Source organism: Stigmatopora nigra, chromosome 5 (genome assembly GCF_051989575.1).
Source record: "Stigmatopora nigra isolate UIUO_SnigA chromosome 5, RoL_Snig_1.1, whole genome shotgun sequence".
Lineage (NCBI taxonomy): Eukaryota > Metazoa > Chordata > Actinopteri > Syngnathiformes > Syngnathidae > Stigmatopora > Stigmatopora nigra.
The window spans coordinates 12,039,726-12,062,500 of record NC_135512.1 but is presented as its reverse complement, the minus strand read 5'-3'; the positions used below and the strand labels follow the sequence as shown (position 1 = coordinate 12,062,500).

General features: G+C 36.5%; 1 protein-coding gene across 6 annotated transcripts in view; it reads right to left on the bottom strand.

The window, feature by feature from the left end:
- pde4ba (phosphodiesterase 4B, cAMP-specific a) overlaps positions 1–22,775 on the bottom strand; it is a 97,245-nt gene that overhangs the window by 38,244 nt on the left and 36,226 nt on the right. For 2 of the 6 annotated variants that reach the window (XM_077716339.1, XM_077716340.1), the window contains 3 exons: positions 1,784–1,978; positions 518–554; positions 1–18 (listed from right to left, as the gene is read on the bottom strand). The exon at positions 1–18 is cut by the window's left edge and continues 53 nt beyond it. In XM_077716339.1, coding sequence (XP_077572465.1) covers positions 1–18; positions 518–554; positions 1,784–1,978 — 250 coding nt within the window. Of the gene's footprint in view, positions 19–517; positions 555–1,783; positions 1,979–7,791; positions 8,179–8,244; positions 8,264–9,225; positions 9,553–12,124; positions 12,364–22,775 lie in introns of those variants that run through there. The other 4 variants (XM_077716343.1, XM_077716344.1, XM_077716345.1 and 1 more) reach the window with 4 other exon arrangements.

Below are 22,775 nucleotides of genomic sequence, written 5' to 3'. Positions count from 1 at the left end.
TCGAAGGCTTGCCAAGACCTGCGGACGTGGATACATGTAAATAATTATTCACATACGTGCATTGGATGCTTGGTTTTCGCTAACACTCATTCTTTGAACTGGGTTGATGTCTGTAACTGCGCATAATATAATAGTTAACATTTCACACTTTTTGAACTTCTGCATTTACAAAGAAGATCCCACAAAGTTGTTACACGGTACAAATTGTGGATAAATATTGAATGCAATGACGTGGAGGTGACACATTTCCATATATTATTCAAAATAAGATATAGATGGCAGATATGTTAAAACTGATAAAAAATATGTATATTTTAGGTAAAGATATATTCATTTGAAATGTCATGATTAAGAATAACAAGAGCCAGAAGAGTCTGGAATGGTAACTCAAATAATAATTTAAAACATTGTTTGAGAAACACTATCATGAAAAAGCCATACGCCTGCAATTGAATCCGTTGGAACTCAAAAGTAACAGATTTCATTGGATTTTCAACATATGGTTACAAATATTTACCTGAGCAAAAGGCGTCACAATCAGGTCATCACCATGTCTGAAAGGACACAGAAATTATGTGTACTTAGGAAAGTGTTAACATACAATGCTTTGCTGTTGATAGATATTTAAAATATATATATTATTGATAATGGTGGATGGATTGTCAGAAGAAAGTCATAATTGGGAGTCTCTTAGGAGGAAGATATTTGACCTTGTAGGGCATTAGTACAATGATTAATCTCATTTTTTGTAAACCTATAAAGACCAAGACACATACACATAGATATATACATATATGTACTACACATACACATATATACATATATGTACTACACATAGACATACATATATGTACTACACATACACATATATACATATATGTACTACACATAGACATACATATATGTACTACACATACACATATATACATATATGTACTACACATAGACATACATATATGTACTACACATAGACATACATATATGTACTACACATAGACATACATATATGTACTACACATAGACATACATATATGTACTACACATAGACATACATATATGTACTACACATAGACATACATATATGTACTACACAGACATACATATATGTACTACACAGACATACATATATGTACTGCACATAGACATACATATATATGTACTGCACATAGACATACATATATATGTACTGCACATAGACATACATATATGTACTACACATAGACATACATATATGTACTACACATACATAGATATACATATATGTACTACACATACATAGATATACATATATGTACTACACATACATAGATATACATATATGTACTACACATACATATATATATACATATATGTACTACACATACATATATATACATATATGTACTACACATACATATATATACATATATGTACTACACATACATATATATATATATATATATATATATATATATATATATATATATATATATACATATATGTACTACACATACATATATATACATATATGTACTACACATACATATATATACATATATGTACTACACATACATATATATACATATATGTACTACACATACATATATATACATAAATGTACTACACCAACACATACATATACGTACATATATGTACTACACATACACATAGATATATAGAAAAAAAAACTATTAATTATGAGATCTGTGGCATTGCAATTCCAATATGTGACTGACATTTATACTCATCCAATAATGTCGTGAACAGAATGTGTATAAAGCAGTTGTAGAATGGTTCTACTCACAGCTCAGAGGCAATGGAGGAGTTACGCGACATGGACTTGGGCGACAGATCATAGTCACTGTCAGAACGATACAAAAAGGACTCCCTGCGTTGATTGTGACCCGGGAAGTTCGTGTGAAGGATAAGTCCGGAGCCAGGGGATGCTTGAGAGTCCAGTGGACTGCAGCTGGCAGTTGGGCCATTTTCCACATCAAAGCTGCAAACACAAAGCCATATATTTTCAGATCTTTTTTTTTTACTACTACTACTACTACTACTACTACTACTACTACTACTACCTACCTACCATATAAAATTGACATGCAGAAAAAAATATCAACTCAATATCTAATGGAAAAATGCATTGGGGATTTTTGTTGTCCCCACTTGACTGTTTAATCAAAGAAAAAGAATAAAAGATCTAGAGTAAATGCATGTGCATAGTACAGCACATGTTCGCATATGCATGCTTGCACATTGTATCAACAACTGAATGCTTGACTGCTTATTCCCTCAGGCCAATCTCCCATCTTTATGACAGAGGATCACATTTAGACTCTATAGTCAAACATCACTCTCATACATTCACTCACCTACACATCAATGCACTTAAGCATAGTGTACACACACTTGTCTATAAAATTGAGAAGTGAATCTTTGAAAAAGAGCAAAAGAGGTGCACTAATAAAGCTGCCTTCTGAAAAAGTATTGGGAAAAGGTTTGCTGTCACCAGACGGAGAACTTTGAATAAAATAACAGTTAAGGATTGTATTTCAGAGCTGTCATTCACATGTGACTCGTGGCATTTTTGGGGCGCTGACAAAAAGCAATTCATATTTTCTGTGTTTAGATTAAAAGATCATTTATATTCACTCTTTCGTGCATTGATAACAACATTTTTTCCCCTTAAACATTTTCATATCATACATATGCAATACAGCGCTCAAACTAGTGGATGCCAATTCTGAACCACATGTGAACAATATATTATGGCCCCCATTTGAATTAAATGACTTTATTGTCATTATATATAGTATAATGAGATTTAAAGCTTTACTATGAAATGCACAAATAAATAATCAATAAACAAGTGCTCCTAAAAAATAAGTCATCTAAAAGTAAGTTTGCCTTAAAAAAAACAACGAAAAACATTGACAACTAATCGTAGCAATAGTGTTGCCTACCTGTATTTTGCGATGAGAAATACAAAATAATATATATAAATATATATGTTTAAATGAAATTGAATGCAAGTATCGATTTATTTTTTGGGGGAAAACAATTACGTATATATACAAGAATGGAAAAAACAATTTTATAGAAATCGCTGAGTAAAAGAATTCTACATTAAAAAAAGAAATAAAATAAAATGAAAAATAATAAAAACAACTCAAATAAGTTTATATTTCAACAGGAATTTTATGTACGTATTTAAATTTGAATGATCGTTTCCAGCCCCTTGAAATAGATTGAATTGAATGCTTTTATTGTTATTATACAAGTATGAGATGAGCTTCAGTATATTCACAAATAACAACAACAAACTAAAATACAATTAAATAATCCATAAATAAACAAGTAGTCAACATATTGTGCAATGATAATTTAAATACATTTCTACTAATAGTGACCATTGTCCCTAAATAATTAATGGGTGACAAAGCTGAAATGTTCATAAATTAATTTTACCAATCCTCTTAGCAACTTTTCCATGTTTCATCCGCGTTTACCAGGTGGGTTAGATTGAAAATATCTGCAGGTTTTGTTTTTTTGCCTATAAATACAATATTTAATCGAAACAAAAAAGTTATCTAATAGATTTGTAGTTGTTCCATAATTACCAGAAGCTAGCAAAATAATCAATTATATTGTGACTGTGTTTGCTCAGTAGTATTCTTAAGCAGACAAAGGAAGGATATCCACACGTTTTTCCTTGGAATAACAGCACAAAGACAGCTCTTGCGGACAAAGAGCCTTTTCTGTGAAAGGGTGTATTTGTCAGGGAACTCATTCTTACTCATATTACTTTCGCATGCTTTCTCGTACAGTTCATCAATGGAAAAACACTGTTGAGTGTTACGAGTCGACTAATTCGAAATGCAATAACGTTTTCTTTTAATATGGGGCACAGGATGTGTCTGTGTAGAGTCAGACGGCGTGAGAACAAGAACCTGTTGTGCGGTCAAGAAAACTGGATGCCAAAAGTTTTACTATTAGGTTGGTTGATTATTGCTCTTGGAAGAGGAGAATTATTCCTTTGACCCAAATTTTTCAGTGTGTGTCTTTACTTATTTTTGATGCCTCAATTTAAAAAAAAATATTTTACTACACATAACGGACCCTTTTCAAAAGGAGAGATTCAAAGAAAATGTGTTTGTTAAATCAGGAAGTTCTCCTTTTGACCCTAAAAAATCCATGCAAGCCCAGGGAAAACACAAAAACTCCACCAAGGACCTGGGATTGAACCCTCGACATGAGAACTGTGACGCCGGCGCGCCAATCACTCGTCCGCCAGCGTGCTATTCTCTGAATAATTAAATGTAGCATACTGTCATGCGCTTTTGGTTGTCAAATGCAATCTTCTTACTTTGTTGCTGTTTCAAGCCTCTCCAACTTCGTGAGAAATAGGACGCATACAGTTTGACAGTGTCAGCCGGAACTGAGCGTTGTTATCTTTGAAAAGTTTAAATAAAGAGCCACAAAATGGCACTTAAAGGATTGTGGCTGTATATTGTAGCCTTTATAACAGTAGGAGCCACTTGACCAGATTGATGGGTGATTTTATAGACAGTATTGTATTTTAATCTACAGTATTGATCATTGAACATTATATTTGTTCTCTACCTAAGTTTCAATCAGAAAGGTCAAAGAACTGCCTTTTTTTACCTCTTGATTTTGACAGAACTATCTAGTTATCTGGCATCCCTGTCTGCATATATACACTGATATCACCCATACTACTCGCATTTCATATTGCATTGATTAGTATTAAATGCAACTATCATTACATAGTAAACAGCAGTACAGAACAGTATCAGGTGAAATATAATAGAGTAATGCAGTACTGCCCTTCAATTCACTTTATATTGATGGACAATTCCCTGATGTGCATCACATTGCACAGCTGCGAACACACAGAACCAAAACGTGTTTTGTTACAGTGCTGTGTTGTTTGTTGTTTTACTTGAGTGGCTATAAACATCAGACACAACTTCAATGTATGCTTCTAACATACTACAAAACAATCATTCCGATTCTTATATTGTATCCTGAATAAATCTAATACGTAAATGAGACCAGACTCCAACATAATACAAACAGTGAGAATTTCTTCTTAGAATTTAGGCCACTAACTTGTGCCAAGGCATTATACATGCACATTTGGTAAAAAATAATCCAGCAGATTTGCTCCATTCCTGAACATTAGATTATATGCAGTTGGCATGCTGCACAACTTCAGGAAATGTAAGACAGAGATGGACAGGAGGTGTGAAGGCGGTGGCCATAATGATGGAGTACTGCCTCAGGCATGAAGATTGTTGAAATGCTTGAGTATGTATACAGAAATAGTATTAAGTACAAGACATATTCCTACAGGCTAATTGTGCGGTTATGTGATGTCACTGGTTTGCAATACGTATAGCAAAGATTCTCCAATGTCACTCCAGCACCCTCGTGCCACTAAACACAATGCACTGAATGTGAAAAGCCCTCTCAGTAATGAAAAGAAACAGCCAAGCAATTTTAAAAGCTATTTAACATGAAATAAATAGTGAAACTAAAGAGTAGCCTCGGGGGTCAGTTTGTGTTTCAGTAGTTATTCTTTGTAGATTTAACCAGATGTGGAAGAAATTTGGAGGTTGTCTCGGGTCAGTTCGCAAGCAGCTGCGGTACTTTATTTAGGCAGTTTTTTTTTCTGTTTGTAGTAGCCGCTTAAAATCAAAGCAATTGACTGCCTTCTGAGAAAACAACATCTACTTAACTCTTAATAGCAATGTAAAATACTTACAAATTGCTTAGTGAACATTAGTGTACCCACCAATGGAGGCTCTGAGGCAAAATTTAGAACCAGATGCAGCAGCAATTTACATTGTGGTCATGTCACCGTTTGCTTGATACCCCAAAAGAATTAAAATTTAAAAAAAGATCATGTAAGATTTGCCACTCGGCCAATGTTTGTTCAGTTTGAGATAACTGAACATAAGAGGAGGTGCTCATAGACTAACATAAGGCAGCAACTAATTAGAAGTTAAACCAGTGCATATGTATGTATTGCACACAATTTTATCAAGTATTCAGTACAACAGGTAGGTTAGTTCCAATAAAGAATACACTTTTTTTTTCATGAAAACCAATGCATATTTGAAAAGGAAGCCGATGATAAAAATCATTCATTCATTCATCTTCTGTACCGCGCATCCTCCTAAGAGTTGCTGGAATCTGTCCCAGCTGACTTCGGGTGTATGGCAGACTATATACCTTAAACTGGTCGCCAGTCAGAGTCAAAAAACCACTGACTCTCACAACCACATTGCCGCTGAGTGGGAATCGAACACAGATGCCACACCACATTCAGGCAGAAGAACCATTGCACCATCGGGTGGCTGATAAAAATCAGTGTCACAAATGTTTGAGCACAAAACCATGTGTGGGTACACTCATAAAACATGTTTACATTGACCCTAGATAAATTAAAAAATCAAGTGAAAATAAAAAATGGGAATAATTCTAATGAACTTGAAAAATGTGAACTGAGGAATGTTTGTTACATCTATTTCTATGCCAGTATTCATTTTGAAATCAACTACAGAATAGTACTTGTGTACAGGACTGGGCCACTTTATCCAGTTAAAGGTTATCAAAAAGCAGGTAATTTTGCCCAGCCTGAATTAATCTTTCCAAAGCACTGTCCTTTCTTTCTTACATCATGTTTCTCCACTTAAGACAAAATACCCACAGTCCTCATGGGCTGAGACCTAGCCTACTTTTTCATATTTCATTTTTTCCATAACCTGATTAACAGACCTTAATGGGTAAACAGAAATAATCATGCTTCGATGCATTACATACTAATGTCTGATCTACATACTAAACTACCAGTGAGTCAAAGTGGATGCCATATGTCATCTCTTAATTACACTTATGCAAAAAAAAACTGCAATAGGCATACAATTTGTAAATATACAAAATTAAAACATCATATGTAAGCGAATGTAAAAATTTGGCAAAGCGCCTGAAAATTGTTTTTCATTTGCATGCCATGTTGAAATCTAATTTATAGTCTGTTGGCTTTGTTCCAATTCGGGGAGTAAATTGATATAGTTGTCTGCTTTTTCATTTGGAGCCTTTGTATTTTCAAAGCAACATTCTGTGGTGAGGCTTTAAATCTCATTATACTTGTATGACAATAAAAGCATTCAATTCAATGATTAAAAATGTTGATTAGCTCTGAGCATGAGGAGAAATTTAAGGCACATTCTTTGCAATAGGCAACCACGAACTTAATACAGTGATAAATGTGTGTAATTGGGTTAATATTCTTTTTTTCTGATTTTGTCTTGGGGTTATGCTATCTATTGTCTACAATTAAGTGTGTCATTACTCATATTTCCTTCACTGTTACAGTAACTCCTTGCAACAGGAAAAGCATGTCGAGATTTGTAATCTTTTTATAATCTGCAAAAGCATGAACTAATGTGGGTAATAAACCCTCAAAACAACGTTGAATATCGCCCTAAATATATTCTCTGTTTTGTATTGACTATGTGTAACATGCGGGTAAATGAAGAGTTTAACTTTCCTTATAACGTTCTGTTAAGAACGTGTAAGAAAAAAAAAACACAAACTTGTGTACAGTAAACAAGAAGAAACCTGAAATATTGTCAGACAAGTTTGAACGGCAAACTGTTACAAGCAGAAACCTACATTGGATATAATACTAGGCAGACCAAGAAATTACAACAACAAAAAAACAACACCACAGTAAAATGTTAGATTTAAGACCTGTATAATATTGCCATTTGTCCTAACCTGTGAGTCTGGCCATGGTTGGAAGCATGAAGTTTCCTGATGACTTCCTCGCTGAAGTCAAAGTGAACCCTTCCTCTGACACAAGGTGAACGCCGGTGCATTGCCCCAACACACACACACATGTACACACTACCTGACACACGCATGGAACCACAAACACGGCAGCAGGAACATGCCAAGACTGCCAGATATTGCCATCAAACACCACACCCTTAATGTTTACCAAGAAATGTCCCACATTTCAACAATCCATCAATACACACACAATTTGGACAGACTGTCATCCAAGCTTGACATGTATTCAAAAATTAAACAATTACACTCATGCAACACATCACTGACATTGCCCCAAAAAGTTACCCAGGCAAATTCACCGGTGGCACCCCCCAAAACAAGAAGCAAACAAAAATTCAAATAGCCTGACCCACAGACACTTGAGATGATGTCACTCACACAAACACATCGCATCATGCAATTCTTCTTTGCTCAGCCACTACTATCCCTATGTGGACTCTCATTGGCAAATGCTTTAGTTAGTGTGTGTGTGTGAGTGTGTGTGTGTGTGAGTGGGGGCTTCCCTTGAGAGAAAAATAAAGAGTTATGTCCAAGATATGAAGTGGATTCACTGGACTCTGGATTCATTTTTTTACTAACAACGTCATTACATCCAAGTATAAGCAAATGTGGGACTTGAGGATAACAAGCAAGAACTTATCAGCACTTCTCCACCCTCAAGACTGCTGAACACAGCGTCATTGAGCCTTTTAAGGCTTGTTTTCTGGTTGTAAAATGAACACTGTAGAGTTCGGTTTTCTGTCTTGAAGCCTCCACCTTGATTTGCTTGTATGAGAAATATGGTAAGAGGCATCTGGTGTGCCTACAGGGGGTCTCTGTGCCTTATGACAGCTCATTGTACAGTTGTATATAACAAAATCACCATTTCCATTGAAGTAAACATGCTTTGCTGTAAACCATCCAGGCAACAAAATTTGAGAAGTATCTCAAAACAGACAATAGACCACTGCAAAGTTATCCCTCCATCAGACACAAATTTATATTAAATTTATGTCAATCATTTGTGCTAAGTTAGTGCCAAAAAAAAGTTTAATTTGTAATGAAATTGCTTAACAGGTCAATCTTTCATAGGTTAATTTTAGTTTTGAGCAATCACTCTTTTTGAAATATTCACAATTCTTTTATAAGTCAATCTGAGGTTAAACAGCCTCCAATTGTCCACAGAATTTGAATTAATTATTTGTGGTTTATTTCTAAGTGTGTGTTTAAAAAATGTTATTTGTGCTGCTATCTTTTTTTTAAAAATATATTTACAATTCTTTTATTGGTCAACTCTCTTGTTATGGTCTAAGATGGCACAGAACACATATAAACAGTACAGTACAGGCAAGACATTAGTTACATTGCTCGGGCACTCACCTTAAGCATTAAAATTTTTATCTTCCCTCTTCCTTATTTTTGTTACTAGGTATCCCATCACACTAGGTATCCTACCACACACTTTTGGTAAAACTGCACATTGTTATGGGTGCGATGTGTGGAGCATGGAAGGACCCAAATGCAGGGAAGCAGGGGTGACAGTGCACTAACAAAAGTTTAATATTAATAGAAAATTCTCAAAAATAACAAATACTTCAAAACCAATGAACAAAACTAAACCTGACAGTGAAGAAGGGGGACAACAAGAAGTGGAGGACATGGGGAGAGCACATGGGAACACATGTACACAAGACAATCCAACCAGGACTGACAAACAGGGTTTAGATAGACAGATATGGGTTGATGAGACAATCAGAGACACCTGGGTCATCCAAGATGGATAGGAGATACACCGTGGGCAGGGAAACAACAGGTGAACTCAATGGGCAATCACTAGGAAACAACAAACCCTGACCAAACTAATCCCTAACATATATCAAATCACCCCCCCCCCCCTGCGATCCTTGTGAGGATAAGCAGTAGGAAAATGACTGAATGTTTTTTGTATCACTGTTTCTTCTGTTCTTCTGTGTTTTTCTTTTCTTTTTTCCAACCCCCTACAGCCTTTTGGGTCCAGCTGTTTTCTCAGAATAAAGAAAACAATTTAAACAAACACACTGGGAGAACATTAAACTCCCATGTGGCACTAAAATTCACATCCTCTATCCAAGAAGTATAATCATTATCCGTTGTACCCAATTGTAGACAGCAGTCAAAAAACTCTTAATACTAATAGCCAAAAGGTGGCAGTGTGTTATTGCAAATACGGACCATGACTCTCCCTCACACTGACAAAAAGTGACTTGCAAGATCTGCCTCCAGATGGGCTAGCCAATTGGGTAAAAATATGGTAATAAAATAACAGCTATAAAACAAATTAGAAACAAATCAGATGGGATAAGTGATGTAACTCCTGACACAACCCTTGTTAGAATTTTAGTATAACTCTTAAAATATTAAATACTTAAATGTTAATCCAATAAATGATGAGTTCAGATGAAAGACAATGTCACTACTTACTTCAACAAACAGCTCATCATGCAACACTGGATGTTTCGTGTTATAAAATGGATTGTATTTCGCATATCTAGTTTGGAGCCAATCTGTGTTTGGGAGTTGTCAAATGTCATCGTGGGAACTTGTCTCTATCCCATCGTAGTTTGCAGTGACAGTTTATTCAGGATTACATTTTACTGGTATGGTGACAGACTGTAGTGAACTTTTAGTGCAGCTTGCTATTGGAATAGAGTAGCACAGTGGTGATTATTTTGTTTATGTCACTGTATCCATTCTGTAGGTCTACATTTACTGTATATATACAGCAAAATACTCAGAAAAGGTAATAACTGGTATCTCATACTAAGATTTTAATTATACATTGGATGTCACTGAATTTGAGAAAAATGCCAATATTTGATTTGTTAATGTAGGACATACTGCAGCATTTAGACCTCATATAAATCAACATATAATTATAATTAATTGACTACAAAAACAAAAGAAAAAAGAAAACCACAAAATTTCAGTGCCAAATTTGTATATTCCATCAGTGCAAACAGTTAATTTGCACTAAAAACGCACCAAGGAAATAAGCATTAAACAAGACATTCTGGGCATTTTAAACAAAGTCTTCTTGGAAGCCTGACAAAACATTAAAGGTTATGAAACATAATGGAAGGTCACATATGTATGATTCAACGGCCAAACGCAACAACATAATAAAAAAAGGCAGATAAAAGAATCCCATTTAAAAGACAAGGTAAAGGCAGTGAGCGTAAAGTGATGATAAATTCCCTTTACAATCAGAGTCCATCCAAATTGTCATTTAGAAATATATGTATCTTATCCCTGCTGGTCATTTCAACATTACAGCACGTTCTCTTCTGTTTGATGTCTAAACCAATCATTTTGTCATGACCTGAGGGCATGCATGGGTCGTTTACTAATGTCAATGTCATAAAAAGTGCATAATGTACCAAACATTGACAATACTACAAACAAAAATAAATTAACAATTTAAAATTCAACACAGCATGTCTTGTTCTGAGGCCCCTCTTTAAATTGTATGATTGAGTTAAAAGATTTAGGTTAAAACCGAATCTTTTACTGCACATTTCTAGGTAGAATAAAAGAAAATGTTAATAAAATATTATATTACAATATATACTTTCAAAGAGTACACGCAAATGCAAGGGAGGCTGTGAAAAATACATTGGTTATTTGTGGAAAGGTTCTAGAAAATGAGACTGTGAGCTTTCTTATTGGTAAATTAGAGTAAAATGTATTCATGCTGACATGCAGTAAGTAGGTAGGGTGTATCAAGTGACAAGGGCCCCGTTATCACTTGGTAAATCTCTAATGCAGGTCACATTTCCCCAAACATAACAATAATTAGGGTATTAATTGGAGAAAGGGATTAGTAAAAAGCACACCACATTACTTTTCTATGCTCCTACCATCATTCACACTTAATTAAACACATGTTATTGGACAGAACCTTAAAAGATATTGGCTGGAAATCATTGAGACAATATAAAACTGGAAAACACAATTGGCAACACAAACCATGATATTTCCCTAAAATATTGCTTAATGAACAGCAAGTGACCGTCTCAGAATTTTCTGTTGAAGTGTTTTAAATGATAAGAATTACTGGATAGTGGTCACATATATTTAGCCAGTCATATTCCCCACTGAATTAACCAATCATGGACTAGCAGCACAGTGGCCAATACAGTGTGCTCAAAAAATGGCAATGTTATCCAATGCACTTTGAAAAAGTGAACACATTTGTACTGTAATCAAGAATGGAGACCACTTCTAATATGACTTCACATACCCAACCCAAGAGTTGCGGCGGTTGCCGAATGGACTGATAGAAACTTCCAGATTTGATGATCCCATGGTAATAGTCTTGATTGACTGTAGAATCAAAAATGTGTTTTGTTTTTTGTTTGGGTAATTCTCTCCCTGGGTGTCAACTCAAAGACTTGAGTCATGACTTTGAAATTTTAAATTGAGTAATAATGAACTGAACTTGTACAGGAGGAGGACAGACAATGAGCCACGCATCATAAAGTTCAACAGTTGAAAGTCACAAGGTAGTCTCATGGAAGCAGGCTGATTATCTCAAGGTTTTTTAGAGTGCAAAGTTCTGAGCTTAATAAACAAGTGAGTGTTTCCAGAAAATATTTCTTCCCTTCTCGGGTCCATCAAAGTTTGCAGCTTGTAACCAGGATGACTTTAAAAAAAAAAAAAAGTTCCTGGAATTATGAAACAATCTTCTTTCTTTTTTGGAGTCTTGCAGCAGTTCAAACAAAACTAAATGAAATAATACTGAGCAAACACAAAAAAATGCATCGTCCATACATATTCACACAGTCCAGTTTTGATCACAGCATCTCTCCCACTCCTTTTGTGTTTTAAATACTGACACAAATGTGTGCCTCTCTGAAATTGACACTGTTCCTACGTCTTGTTGGTTGGTTGGATAATGTACAGGTCACATTTCATGGATGAACTTTCATCCCCCAGCTTCAAGTAACTCAAAGAATTCATCTATACATGTCACCAAAACAAGCTGAAGTCTCAAACTACCAGAATATGTCTTCTTCACAACAACTAAGAACAAGTGAAAGGGGAATTTTGTTTTATTTTGCATTAATGTCAGGATAATCTACTTGGAACATGAACAGATTAGGAGAACATCATTAAAGCGATCCTAGTTCATTCATGCCTTCAAAGATGACTGGAAATCTGTAGCATGCATGTATGCCAGCAGTAAGTAATGACACGCATTTACATGTGTATCTCACTGCTAGATTTTATTCAAAAGCATGTTTTTGGCCTCCAGAATGTTTGGGCTTAAATTTAAATTCATGTCAGGAATGCAATTATACAGTGTAGTAAGATAAAATACTCTACTCGCCCGGTATTTTGACTGTACTAGATTTTCCCATTGTTTTAAAGATTTGCATTATCAGGCTGCAAAGCATCCAGCCAAAAGTAAAATTTTCATCTCTATCAACAGCAATTCTTGCCTAAAACACATGAGCAATAAAAGGAAAAGAAGAAACCGGAAAAGGAAGAATCAAATGTTTTGCACCCCGGCCCAACTGAAAAATTGTATTTTCTTCTTCTAAGTACATCTCTGTGTAACTCTCTGTGCGAACTCTGACAGTGAACGCACCACTCCTATCCAACGCGTGAATTTTCAATGACACTTTATTCTAGTTCGTCAAACGTTTGTTACAATTCGAGTCACAAGCTCCCAGATATCACCCCCACCAGCACAGGTATGCCCTAACACAGATCTTGGCAAACTACGGCCCGCGGGCCACATTCGGGCCGAGAGGCCTTTTAATCCGCCCCGCCGATGTTGTCCAAATAATGTTTTTTTTTAATTTTTTCTTTATTCAAGATGGAGCCATCACGCGGAAGCCAGTGGCAGTAGCTCTGTCCACTCTTATTTGTTTTTCGTGTTTTACAGCCCCTCTATCTTTTTTTCAAATTACGTTTTAATATTTCTTAATACATTCTTTTTTACTTTACTTTGTACTTTATACTTTTTACTTTAATGATGAGTGATGAGTATGTTTATACTTTAGTCCTTTTTTCCTGTTTATGTTTCATATGTACTGTTAACGGATGCACTTTTTTATATGTATCGTATCTTGTGCTGACCCGGCCCATCTGTCAAATTTCTAAAGTCAATGTGGCTCCCGGGACGAAAAGTTTGCCCACCCGTGCCCTAACACTACAAGATCAGAGCTGAGTGCCCAGATTCATGTTACAGACCAACAGGTACATGGTCATCCACCCGTGGACTAAACGTCTTTGTGATTCTTCACAGGAAGCTGGATTGATCGAACAGTGTCCACTTTCACAGGTTTTTAATGTCTGCTTGCAGGGAGTCTCTAGAGAGTTCTCACTTCAACACCAAGAAAAAAAATCTATCATTTAATGGCCTCTCAATTCAAATGTTGTAACATACTTTTTGTGTCAATCAAATGCACTTGTAACCATAAAGAAATATAAAATCTTTCCTGAATGTGCATACATAGTGTGGTGATACTGATTAGAATAAAAGCTGTCAAATCTAAAAGGTTAATGCATCAATTATTAACCAAAGAAGTCAGAATAATGATGCATTATTATGACCGCACATGATCATTTGAATTAATAGAAGTATGACGCATTTCAATCCAGAAATAAGTCGAATAAGAAGGCATTCCTAAGAACTGAAGATGATTCCAATAAAAATCAAAGTCATTTTCATTAATCCCAAGTTATACTGCAAAACTTTATATCTATAAGCACTAAAATGTAAAATATAAATTTAAGCAAAATATGTTGCAGCCGTTAGAAAAAATAGTAATTTGGAGTATGCATAGGAAGACAAATGATGCTAACATTTTTACAATAAAAACTATTTTATAAAATACATGGCTCATACCAATTGAATTTAGCTTGTTGATAAAACCAAGAACACAAAATTCAAATGTCATGAAAATTGGGTGGAGCAAAAGTGGATACATTCCAAAAGCTAGGATATCTAATATTTGCGCCATGAATGTTGTGTTGAATTGCTGGCATACTTTTCCACCTCGGCCAATTGCTCCTCTTATTAATAATGGCAATCCTCCCTTATTAAGCAATAATGTACAAATGCAACGCGGCACATATTTACTCACATTGAGTGCCCTTAAAAGTGTATTTTTCCCCCAAAGTAGACATGGGGCATGGTATGCAATAAATTCAAGATTCTGTAGATGTCGCTGAATGACGCTGACAGCTTGACTGTCTTGGTACATTGCTTGCTGACAGGCTATGTGGAAGGGGAATGGACTTGCGCATATCATGCTTAAAGCTCGACAATATTAACAGTCGATGACGACAACGTTTTTGTATGCTACCACAGACCGAGATGATCCGGGTTATAGCCAAAATGGGTAAAACGAGATCGTACTGAAAGAAAAATCCCGTACAAAAGTTGTTATACGGCATACACAATTTGAAATGATCAAAACGCGTATAGAATACGCGGAAAATGTATAAGTTAACAGGTATGTGCTTCATGCTGTCTTTAGGGCTAAGGCATACACTTAAATATGCCGCAAATGTGACACAAGCACAATAATTTTCCATGTAATTATCACCATGCCGCTTCATATACTCATGTTAAGAGATCAAGAGTAGGATTGTGTAAACACAATCATGCATTTTCTGACAACTTGTACATACAACATCAGTGTGAATGATAATAGAATGATACATCCCAGTGTGGTGATAATGACTCCGGGCTTCAACAAAGCTCAAATATTCAAATGATTTTCTGAATCTCAGATCCATCTCAGTTCTTTTCCGTCATTCTATTTTTGCTACTGCTTTCATCTCCTTTGATTTACTTCCCCAATCTTTATTTTTAGTTACTTTTTTTCGACAATAATCGATCATGTTCCTGTTTTTTTAAGATAGTCTACATTAAGGACCAACTTAGTCACCATGCCATGCACTTTGTATCTGATATTTAAACAATGAAGTAATTCAAACTCTTAAAATCTTTCAGCATCTATTCACAGTGAAGAAAAGCAGTTTTTTTACTCTGGTAAAATGAACTATCTGTGCTCTCTGGCCTTTTTATATTAACGTTTTCATGTCAGGCCGCATTAGAGTTTGGGTTTGATTCTAATAGATGATGGAGGCCGAGGCAACCTCCAGGCCAGTCTCCCATGGAAATCCCAGGTTATCCAGTTTCATGATTAGAGTAGTGCACTGACGTCAAAGTAGATCATCGTGTGTTTCAGTATACTTCCTGCTTGCATAAAGAGGGCACTTCTTTCTCTCTTTGTGTTCTTTGTGCAACTTGGCCTCATGGCTACAACAATGTGTGCCTCTGGACACACACACACACACACACAAGGCAATGTGTGCAACCCAAGTATAGGACTCAGATTCCAACCTCTCTTATGAACTCAGAAGCCTCCTCTCTCTATCAAGACTCACGCAGAGAAAACAACACACACAAAGAGAAGGTCTTCAGTTAACAATGGGCCTCGGCGGGCTTTTAATACAACTGATATGAGCGCCACATGGGAGTGCACCACAAGGAATGTACGTCATTCTAATGTTAGAACAAAGTCTCTCTCTTTCTCTCTCTCTCTCTATCTCTTTCTCTCTCTATTTCTCTCTCTCATCTCTTTCTCTCTCTCTCTATTTCTCTCTCTCCATCTCTTTCTCTCTCTCTCTATTTCTCTCTCTCCATCTCTTTCTCTCTCTCTCTCTATTTCTCTCTCTCCATCTCTTTCTCTCTCTCTCTATTTCTCTCTCTCTCTCTCTCTATTTCTCTCTCTCTCTCTCTCTATCTCTCTCTCTCTCTCTCTCTCTCTCTCTCTCTCTCTCTCTCTCTCTATCTCTATCTCTCTCTCTCTCTCTCTCTCTCTCTCTCTCTCTCTCTCTCTCTCTCCCTCTCTCCCTCTCTCCCTCTCTCCCTCTCTCTCTCTCTCTCTCTCTCTCTCTCTCTCTCTCTCTCTCTCTCTCTCTCTCTCTCTCTCTATCTCTATCTCTATCTCTATCTCTATCTCTATCTCTATCTCTATCTCTATCTCTATCTCTATCTCTATCTCTATCTCTATCTCTATCTCTATCTCTATCTCTATCTCTATCTCTATCTCTATCTCTTTCTCTCTCTGTCTATGTCTATCTTTCGGCTAGACAATATATTTTCCTAAGGAAGTATCATGATGAATCATAGTATTGTACATTTTCTTAAACGGGGGCATTTTTAAGTCACTTCCTATTGATGTGAGCCATTTCCTTTTGATTTTGGGGCATACATGTATCACTTTGTGTTGATTTTGAGTCCCTTCTAAATAATTATGGGGGCAATTCAAGTTGATTTGGGGCCTTTTTCAGTCAATTTCCTACAAATTTCAAATCTCCCAGATTTTTTTTAAAGATAAATAGATGAATAGAATGAATGAAGAAAACAATACATAAATCAATATCAAAATATTGTTTTTAGCACAACTCTGAATTTTGGGAGCATAATGAAAAGTGAAATTGCATCACATGAATTTTTGGAACGTTTCCAAGTTGGATTGGATTGAATCATTCAAAATGTTTGGGCTGTGCAGTGTGCTAAAAATGTGGACAGGCAAAAAAAATACTATATCACACCAACAATACGCCAACAATTATCATTGTCTTAGGCCAGTACGATTTAAGGCGCCTTGAATAGAGTCAAAGGGACAGAAATTGGAGCTTTAGCTTCCAGCAATTACCTGTTTTTATTTTTCTTGTTGCAGATATTAGCAAGATGCTTCATGCTCTCCTATAAAAAAAAGACATATTTGTACCCTGCCTGCACTATTACCTTTAAGCTGGGTTGCTCACCTTCATGTTTTCTCCTTGTCCTTTGACTAAAGGATGACTACTACGAGAGAGAAAATGAGTTCAGTGAGCTCAGAGATGTAGTAGATTTATGTAGGCATTACCAGGTTGATTGGATCATTTTCTGATGCCTTACTCCTGGTGTATTTGCTGTGCAATAGCATCCCTATAGATAAGACTGGAAAAAACCCAATTCCTCCATCAGTCCTGAGGCATGCACAAGTAAAAGTGGATAGATGAAAAGAATAGGAGGGCAGTGATACCGGAAAATGGAAAAGGATGAATTGAGAGAAACTTTAAAAAGAGATGGAATGGGGGTTTATGCAAATCTGCAGCTTTTATTACATTTCCCAGATTCGGCAAATTAGACCGACTACTTCAATCTAAATTTTTGAAAGACAAGACAACACTTTCATCATTTTTTTTTGTCTAAACCTATTTTTTTCGCTAGCAAAGTTCTAATTCGTGATTTCCATGATTAAAGTCCATAAGGAACATCTTTCAATTGAAAGATATAGAAATTAGATGCTGTGTATTGATTTAAATCTCAATTTAAAGGGACAAACAACAGATTTATTGTATAAATCCCAGAAAAAAAGATTATTATTTAATGAATTTAAAAAAAACACAGAATTTCATTTTTCATACTTATAATATGAGCGAAAAAAATCAGTATTTTAGGTCAGCAAATGGAAGGAAGCCATTTTATCAATGTGGTATTTTAGTCAATCAAATACGAGTCGGTACAGATTTCCCGTCCTTCCTAAATGACATCATTAATATTCAACTTGTGTTTGAGGACAATGTGTATGTCCATGGGTAAAACAGACGCCTTTTTGTGTGTTGTCCAACTTCCAATAATGACAGCTAGAAATTGCTAATGAGTTTTAGTGATTTGAATGCTAAAATACATGAGAAACCGTCTTTCACTTGAGTGTCATTTATACCAGGTATCTTTTACTTAGACTATGCACATGCTAGCATAGATAAGTGCTTAAAAGTATAATTATTTAGGATCCCATGTCGTCCACACTAATTTAGCTGTCTAATTCTTTTATCTGGTGATCCGCCCTTAAGTACATAGATATTTACTGTCGACAAAGCGTTTTATTTTAGATAAATTTGGCTTGACAACTGTTTAATCCTTTTAAGGCTGTTGTGAAGACAATACTAATGAATTTGACTTATTATCAAACAGAGGAAATCAAAACAATAGAAATTGAGGGACCGACCAGCCAGTCATCATCCAGCTGAGTCACTCACAGTCACTGCAGAGTAGCCGCAGAGCCAATCCACCTCTGGTCCTGCCAACATTCACTTCACAGCACAGAAGCTGATAAATGATCAGTCACAGTGGCGGGAGCAGCTGCTGCCTAACAAAGACAAGACTATACTGTATAGTCGCAAGATGACATGAATCCATTCAAATGTCCCACTGCGATGCTGAAAATTATTTGTGCTCCATCTGAGGTAATGTTCACATATTAGTAAATAATATATTTTGAGGGAACTAAATATTATTAGACAACAGGAGGTAGCAATTGAGAACTATGGAAAGTTAAAAGGATTGAAAAAAATAAATCATTCATTCATTTTCTGAACTGCTATATCCTCACTAGAGTCGCAGGGGGTGCTGGAGCGTATCCCAGCTGACTTCAGGCTAGAGGCCGGGGAGTATCTCAATCACTGGCCAGCTGATCCCAGGGCACAAGGAAATGGACAACCATGTAAACTCACACCCATCTAGGAGCAATTTAGAGTGTCCAATCTGCCTACCAAGCATGTTCTTGGAATGTGGAAGGAAACCAGAGTACCCAGAGAAAACCCACACACATGCAAACTCCACACACATGGACTGACCTGGATTTTAACCCAGGACCTCTGAGGCCTAAGCCCTAACCACTCAACCGCAGGGCTGTCCATAAAAAAAAAAACAGTCTTTATTAAAATTAGTTGCTACTTGGATGGAAAAAAATGACCGATATGTAGTATTCTTTGCCATTGATGTAAAATCATAAAACCTATTACTACAGTATCTGGAGATTTGAATTTTTGTCTTTATTCCTGAGGAAACTATATTACATATGTGCCCTCAGTTTGAACAGAAATATTTAATTATTAAACAGATAAGGGAGGATCGGTGGAAGAGTGCTTATTAGCATGATTGCCTTACAGATTTGAGATTGAGGGTTCAATCTTCAATGGGTTCTGAACTTTCTGTTTGAAGTTGGCATGATGTTCCCGTGCTCGCGTGGGTTTATTCCGCGAACTACCGTTCCTCTCACATCCCCAAAAAAGGCATGGTAGGCTGGTTGAAGATTCTAAACTGCCCCTAGGTCGGAGTGTGAATGGATCGTCTTAGTATGCCCCACAATTGGCTGGCAAGCACTTAATGGTGTCTCCCGCTTATGGCTACAGTTTGCTGGGACAAGTTCAGCACCCCTCATTTCTATTTAATAAAGACATAAGCCATAGAGAGACAAGTCGATATGACACAAAATGATTTGCACCGGCACAAAATACAAGGTCTGCCTGTTTAAACACTTGAAGACGGCACGCAAAATGCCAAGAGACTTTTTAGGTGCTAAAATGACATCAGTAAATCAGACTTTAATTAAAAGTGTGCTGTCCTTGTGCCTCCCTTGTGAAGAAGAATTGACTTCTCACTCGCAAAATGATGTACTCTGAGAGCTGCAGTGTTTTACACTAGTTGAGACTTCTTTTTGTCTCAATATAGTAGATGCTGTACTAAGTTTGTCTCAGAAGCACTTTGTTGGTGATTAGTGGCTCCACTAAGTCACAATATAAATGGGAATTTTTAATAGGGGAGTATAATTTGATGCCTTTTCACTGTGGCAAAACACCACAATGTCATAGCCCAAGTCAGGTTGACACCATTGTTGTCAAAAACACGATCTGATCCATTTTACTGACCTTCAAATTCCTGTCTCATTTTTATCGTCAAGTATTTTCATTATTTAAAGCTGCTGATAGTTGCTGGCATCGAGTACCCATGTCTCCATCAGTCTAAACTGTCACTGCATGGTGATGAGCAAGAAGAGGTGTGAGAAAGGTTGCTGTCAGGAACGTGTTTGTGTGTGGGCCACCCTGTGTCAATTTCCAATGTGTTCCAGATGGGTCTGTTGTTTTTGCAATGTGTCTGGACTCCTTAGAAGAAGTCGTGCAAAGACGTTGGCAGATGGCAAGACTTGGCAGGAACTTGGTTACTGAGTGCCGTGTGATGGCTGCCTGCAGGCAGCATGGCGTACAGCCACCATGGGGCTTGTCTGCTGCCTCAGGTCAGCTTTGAACAGGGTGAAGGCATTTCAGCACTTGTATGCAACCACACCAAACTCACAAGCAATTTCTAGCTGCCCATATTGGAAGTTGGACAACACATGCAAGTCATTTGGGGCATAATATGTTAACAGTCCATAGTTGAGTTCCTTGTAGATAATCATGACATAAATTACGACCAAAAAAAATCAACAAAAGCCTATTAAATTTCAACTAAAGAAACTAAATCACAAACCAGAAGCAACGTCTTCATAGACAAAACTTTAAGCTCAAATACAGTTAATATTATTGATATTAGACCAAAAAAATGTCAAAACATCAAAACATGGTAAATAATTTAAACTCGACTGAAGAGGACAAGATTAACCAAAAAAATATATTATTAAGTAGGTATATTCAATAGTAATATTTAATAAGTATTTCCAGCCCCACACATACATCACACAGATATACTATGCACACACACAAACACGATTTTATGGGTAGCTGTTACCATGGTAATGAAGTAGACAGCTGTCTCCATTGACAGCATACAGCCAGAGCCATTCCCACCCATGGTATTTCATTACTGTCACAGTCAATCCACTCACCTTCACCCTATCAGTGCCAGATCTCTGGACACATACATTGAACTGCATAAAAAATTGATATAAACAAATTCATTGCCTGTTGGCCAAGTGGTTAGCATTTGGGCTCACAGTTCTATGGTTGAGGTTCAATCCCAGGTCAGTCCTCACTGTGTGGAGTTTGCTTGTTCTCCTGGGTTTGCAGGGTTTTTTTTTCCGGGTACTCCGGTTTCCTCCCACATCCCAAAAACATGCATGGTAGGCTGGTTAAATACTCTAAATTGCCCATAGATATAAATGTGAATGGTTGTCCATATTCTTGTGCCCTCTGATTGGCTGGTCACCGATTCATGGTGCCGGTAGTTAAATGGGATAGGCTCCAGAACCCCCCATGACCGTTGTGAAAATGAATGAATGAATTAAATATAATTTCATGATAATACAAGGAGAAAACAACATGGAGTCACACTAGGCAAACCTCTCACATTAACTGTAATAATTGTTTGGTTGTTCATTTTCTATATTTACCAGTTTGTGAGCATGAGTGGCTCCCGGGACCAAATTCAAGAGATTGAAAATATTCTACTTTCTAAAAATGAATCAGTGCATACAGTTTGTGAAATTACCATTTCAAGTAAAGACTAAATTACGCCTCTTGCAGGTAAAAGGAGATTGGCTGTGTTCACGATGCAATAGGTATTCTCAAGCATGCTAATCAATTTGCAACATTTCACCGCCTGCAGAAACGTCTACATTATAGCGGATTTAATCAGAAGTCTATTTTGTGAGGACGGCATAGCCTGAATGCATGAAGTTGAAACAATTCCACCGAGCTGGAAAAGAAGTTAGGCAGTGATACAAAATAAAACTTCCACTTTCCTCTTGAAATAACACACTGTTGTCAACAAGAATAATTTTCCTCACAAGGTTCGCGGGGGGGGGGGGGGGTGCTGGAGCCTAACCCGGCTAATGGGACCCAGGTAAACTGAATTTGCTGAACTGAAAACTAAAAACAGGCTTTGCATGAGTAAAATATTAAATTTTTTCAGGAGCTGGTAATGTCCTCATGGGACAAAAAGAAAGAAAAAACAAAGCGATAATTTAAATGTTATTGTTTTTTTTGTGATTAAACAATGAAAAACATAGGTTCTACTTAACCATCGTTTATTTACAAGTGGCTGACGAAGTAGTCATGGTAGGACGTACATACCACCTGCATGTTTCTGTGTATGTTTT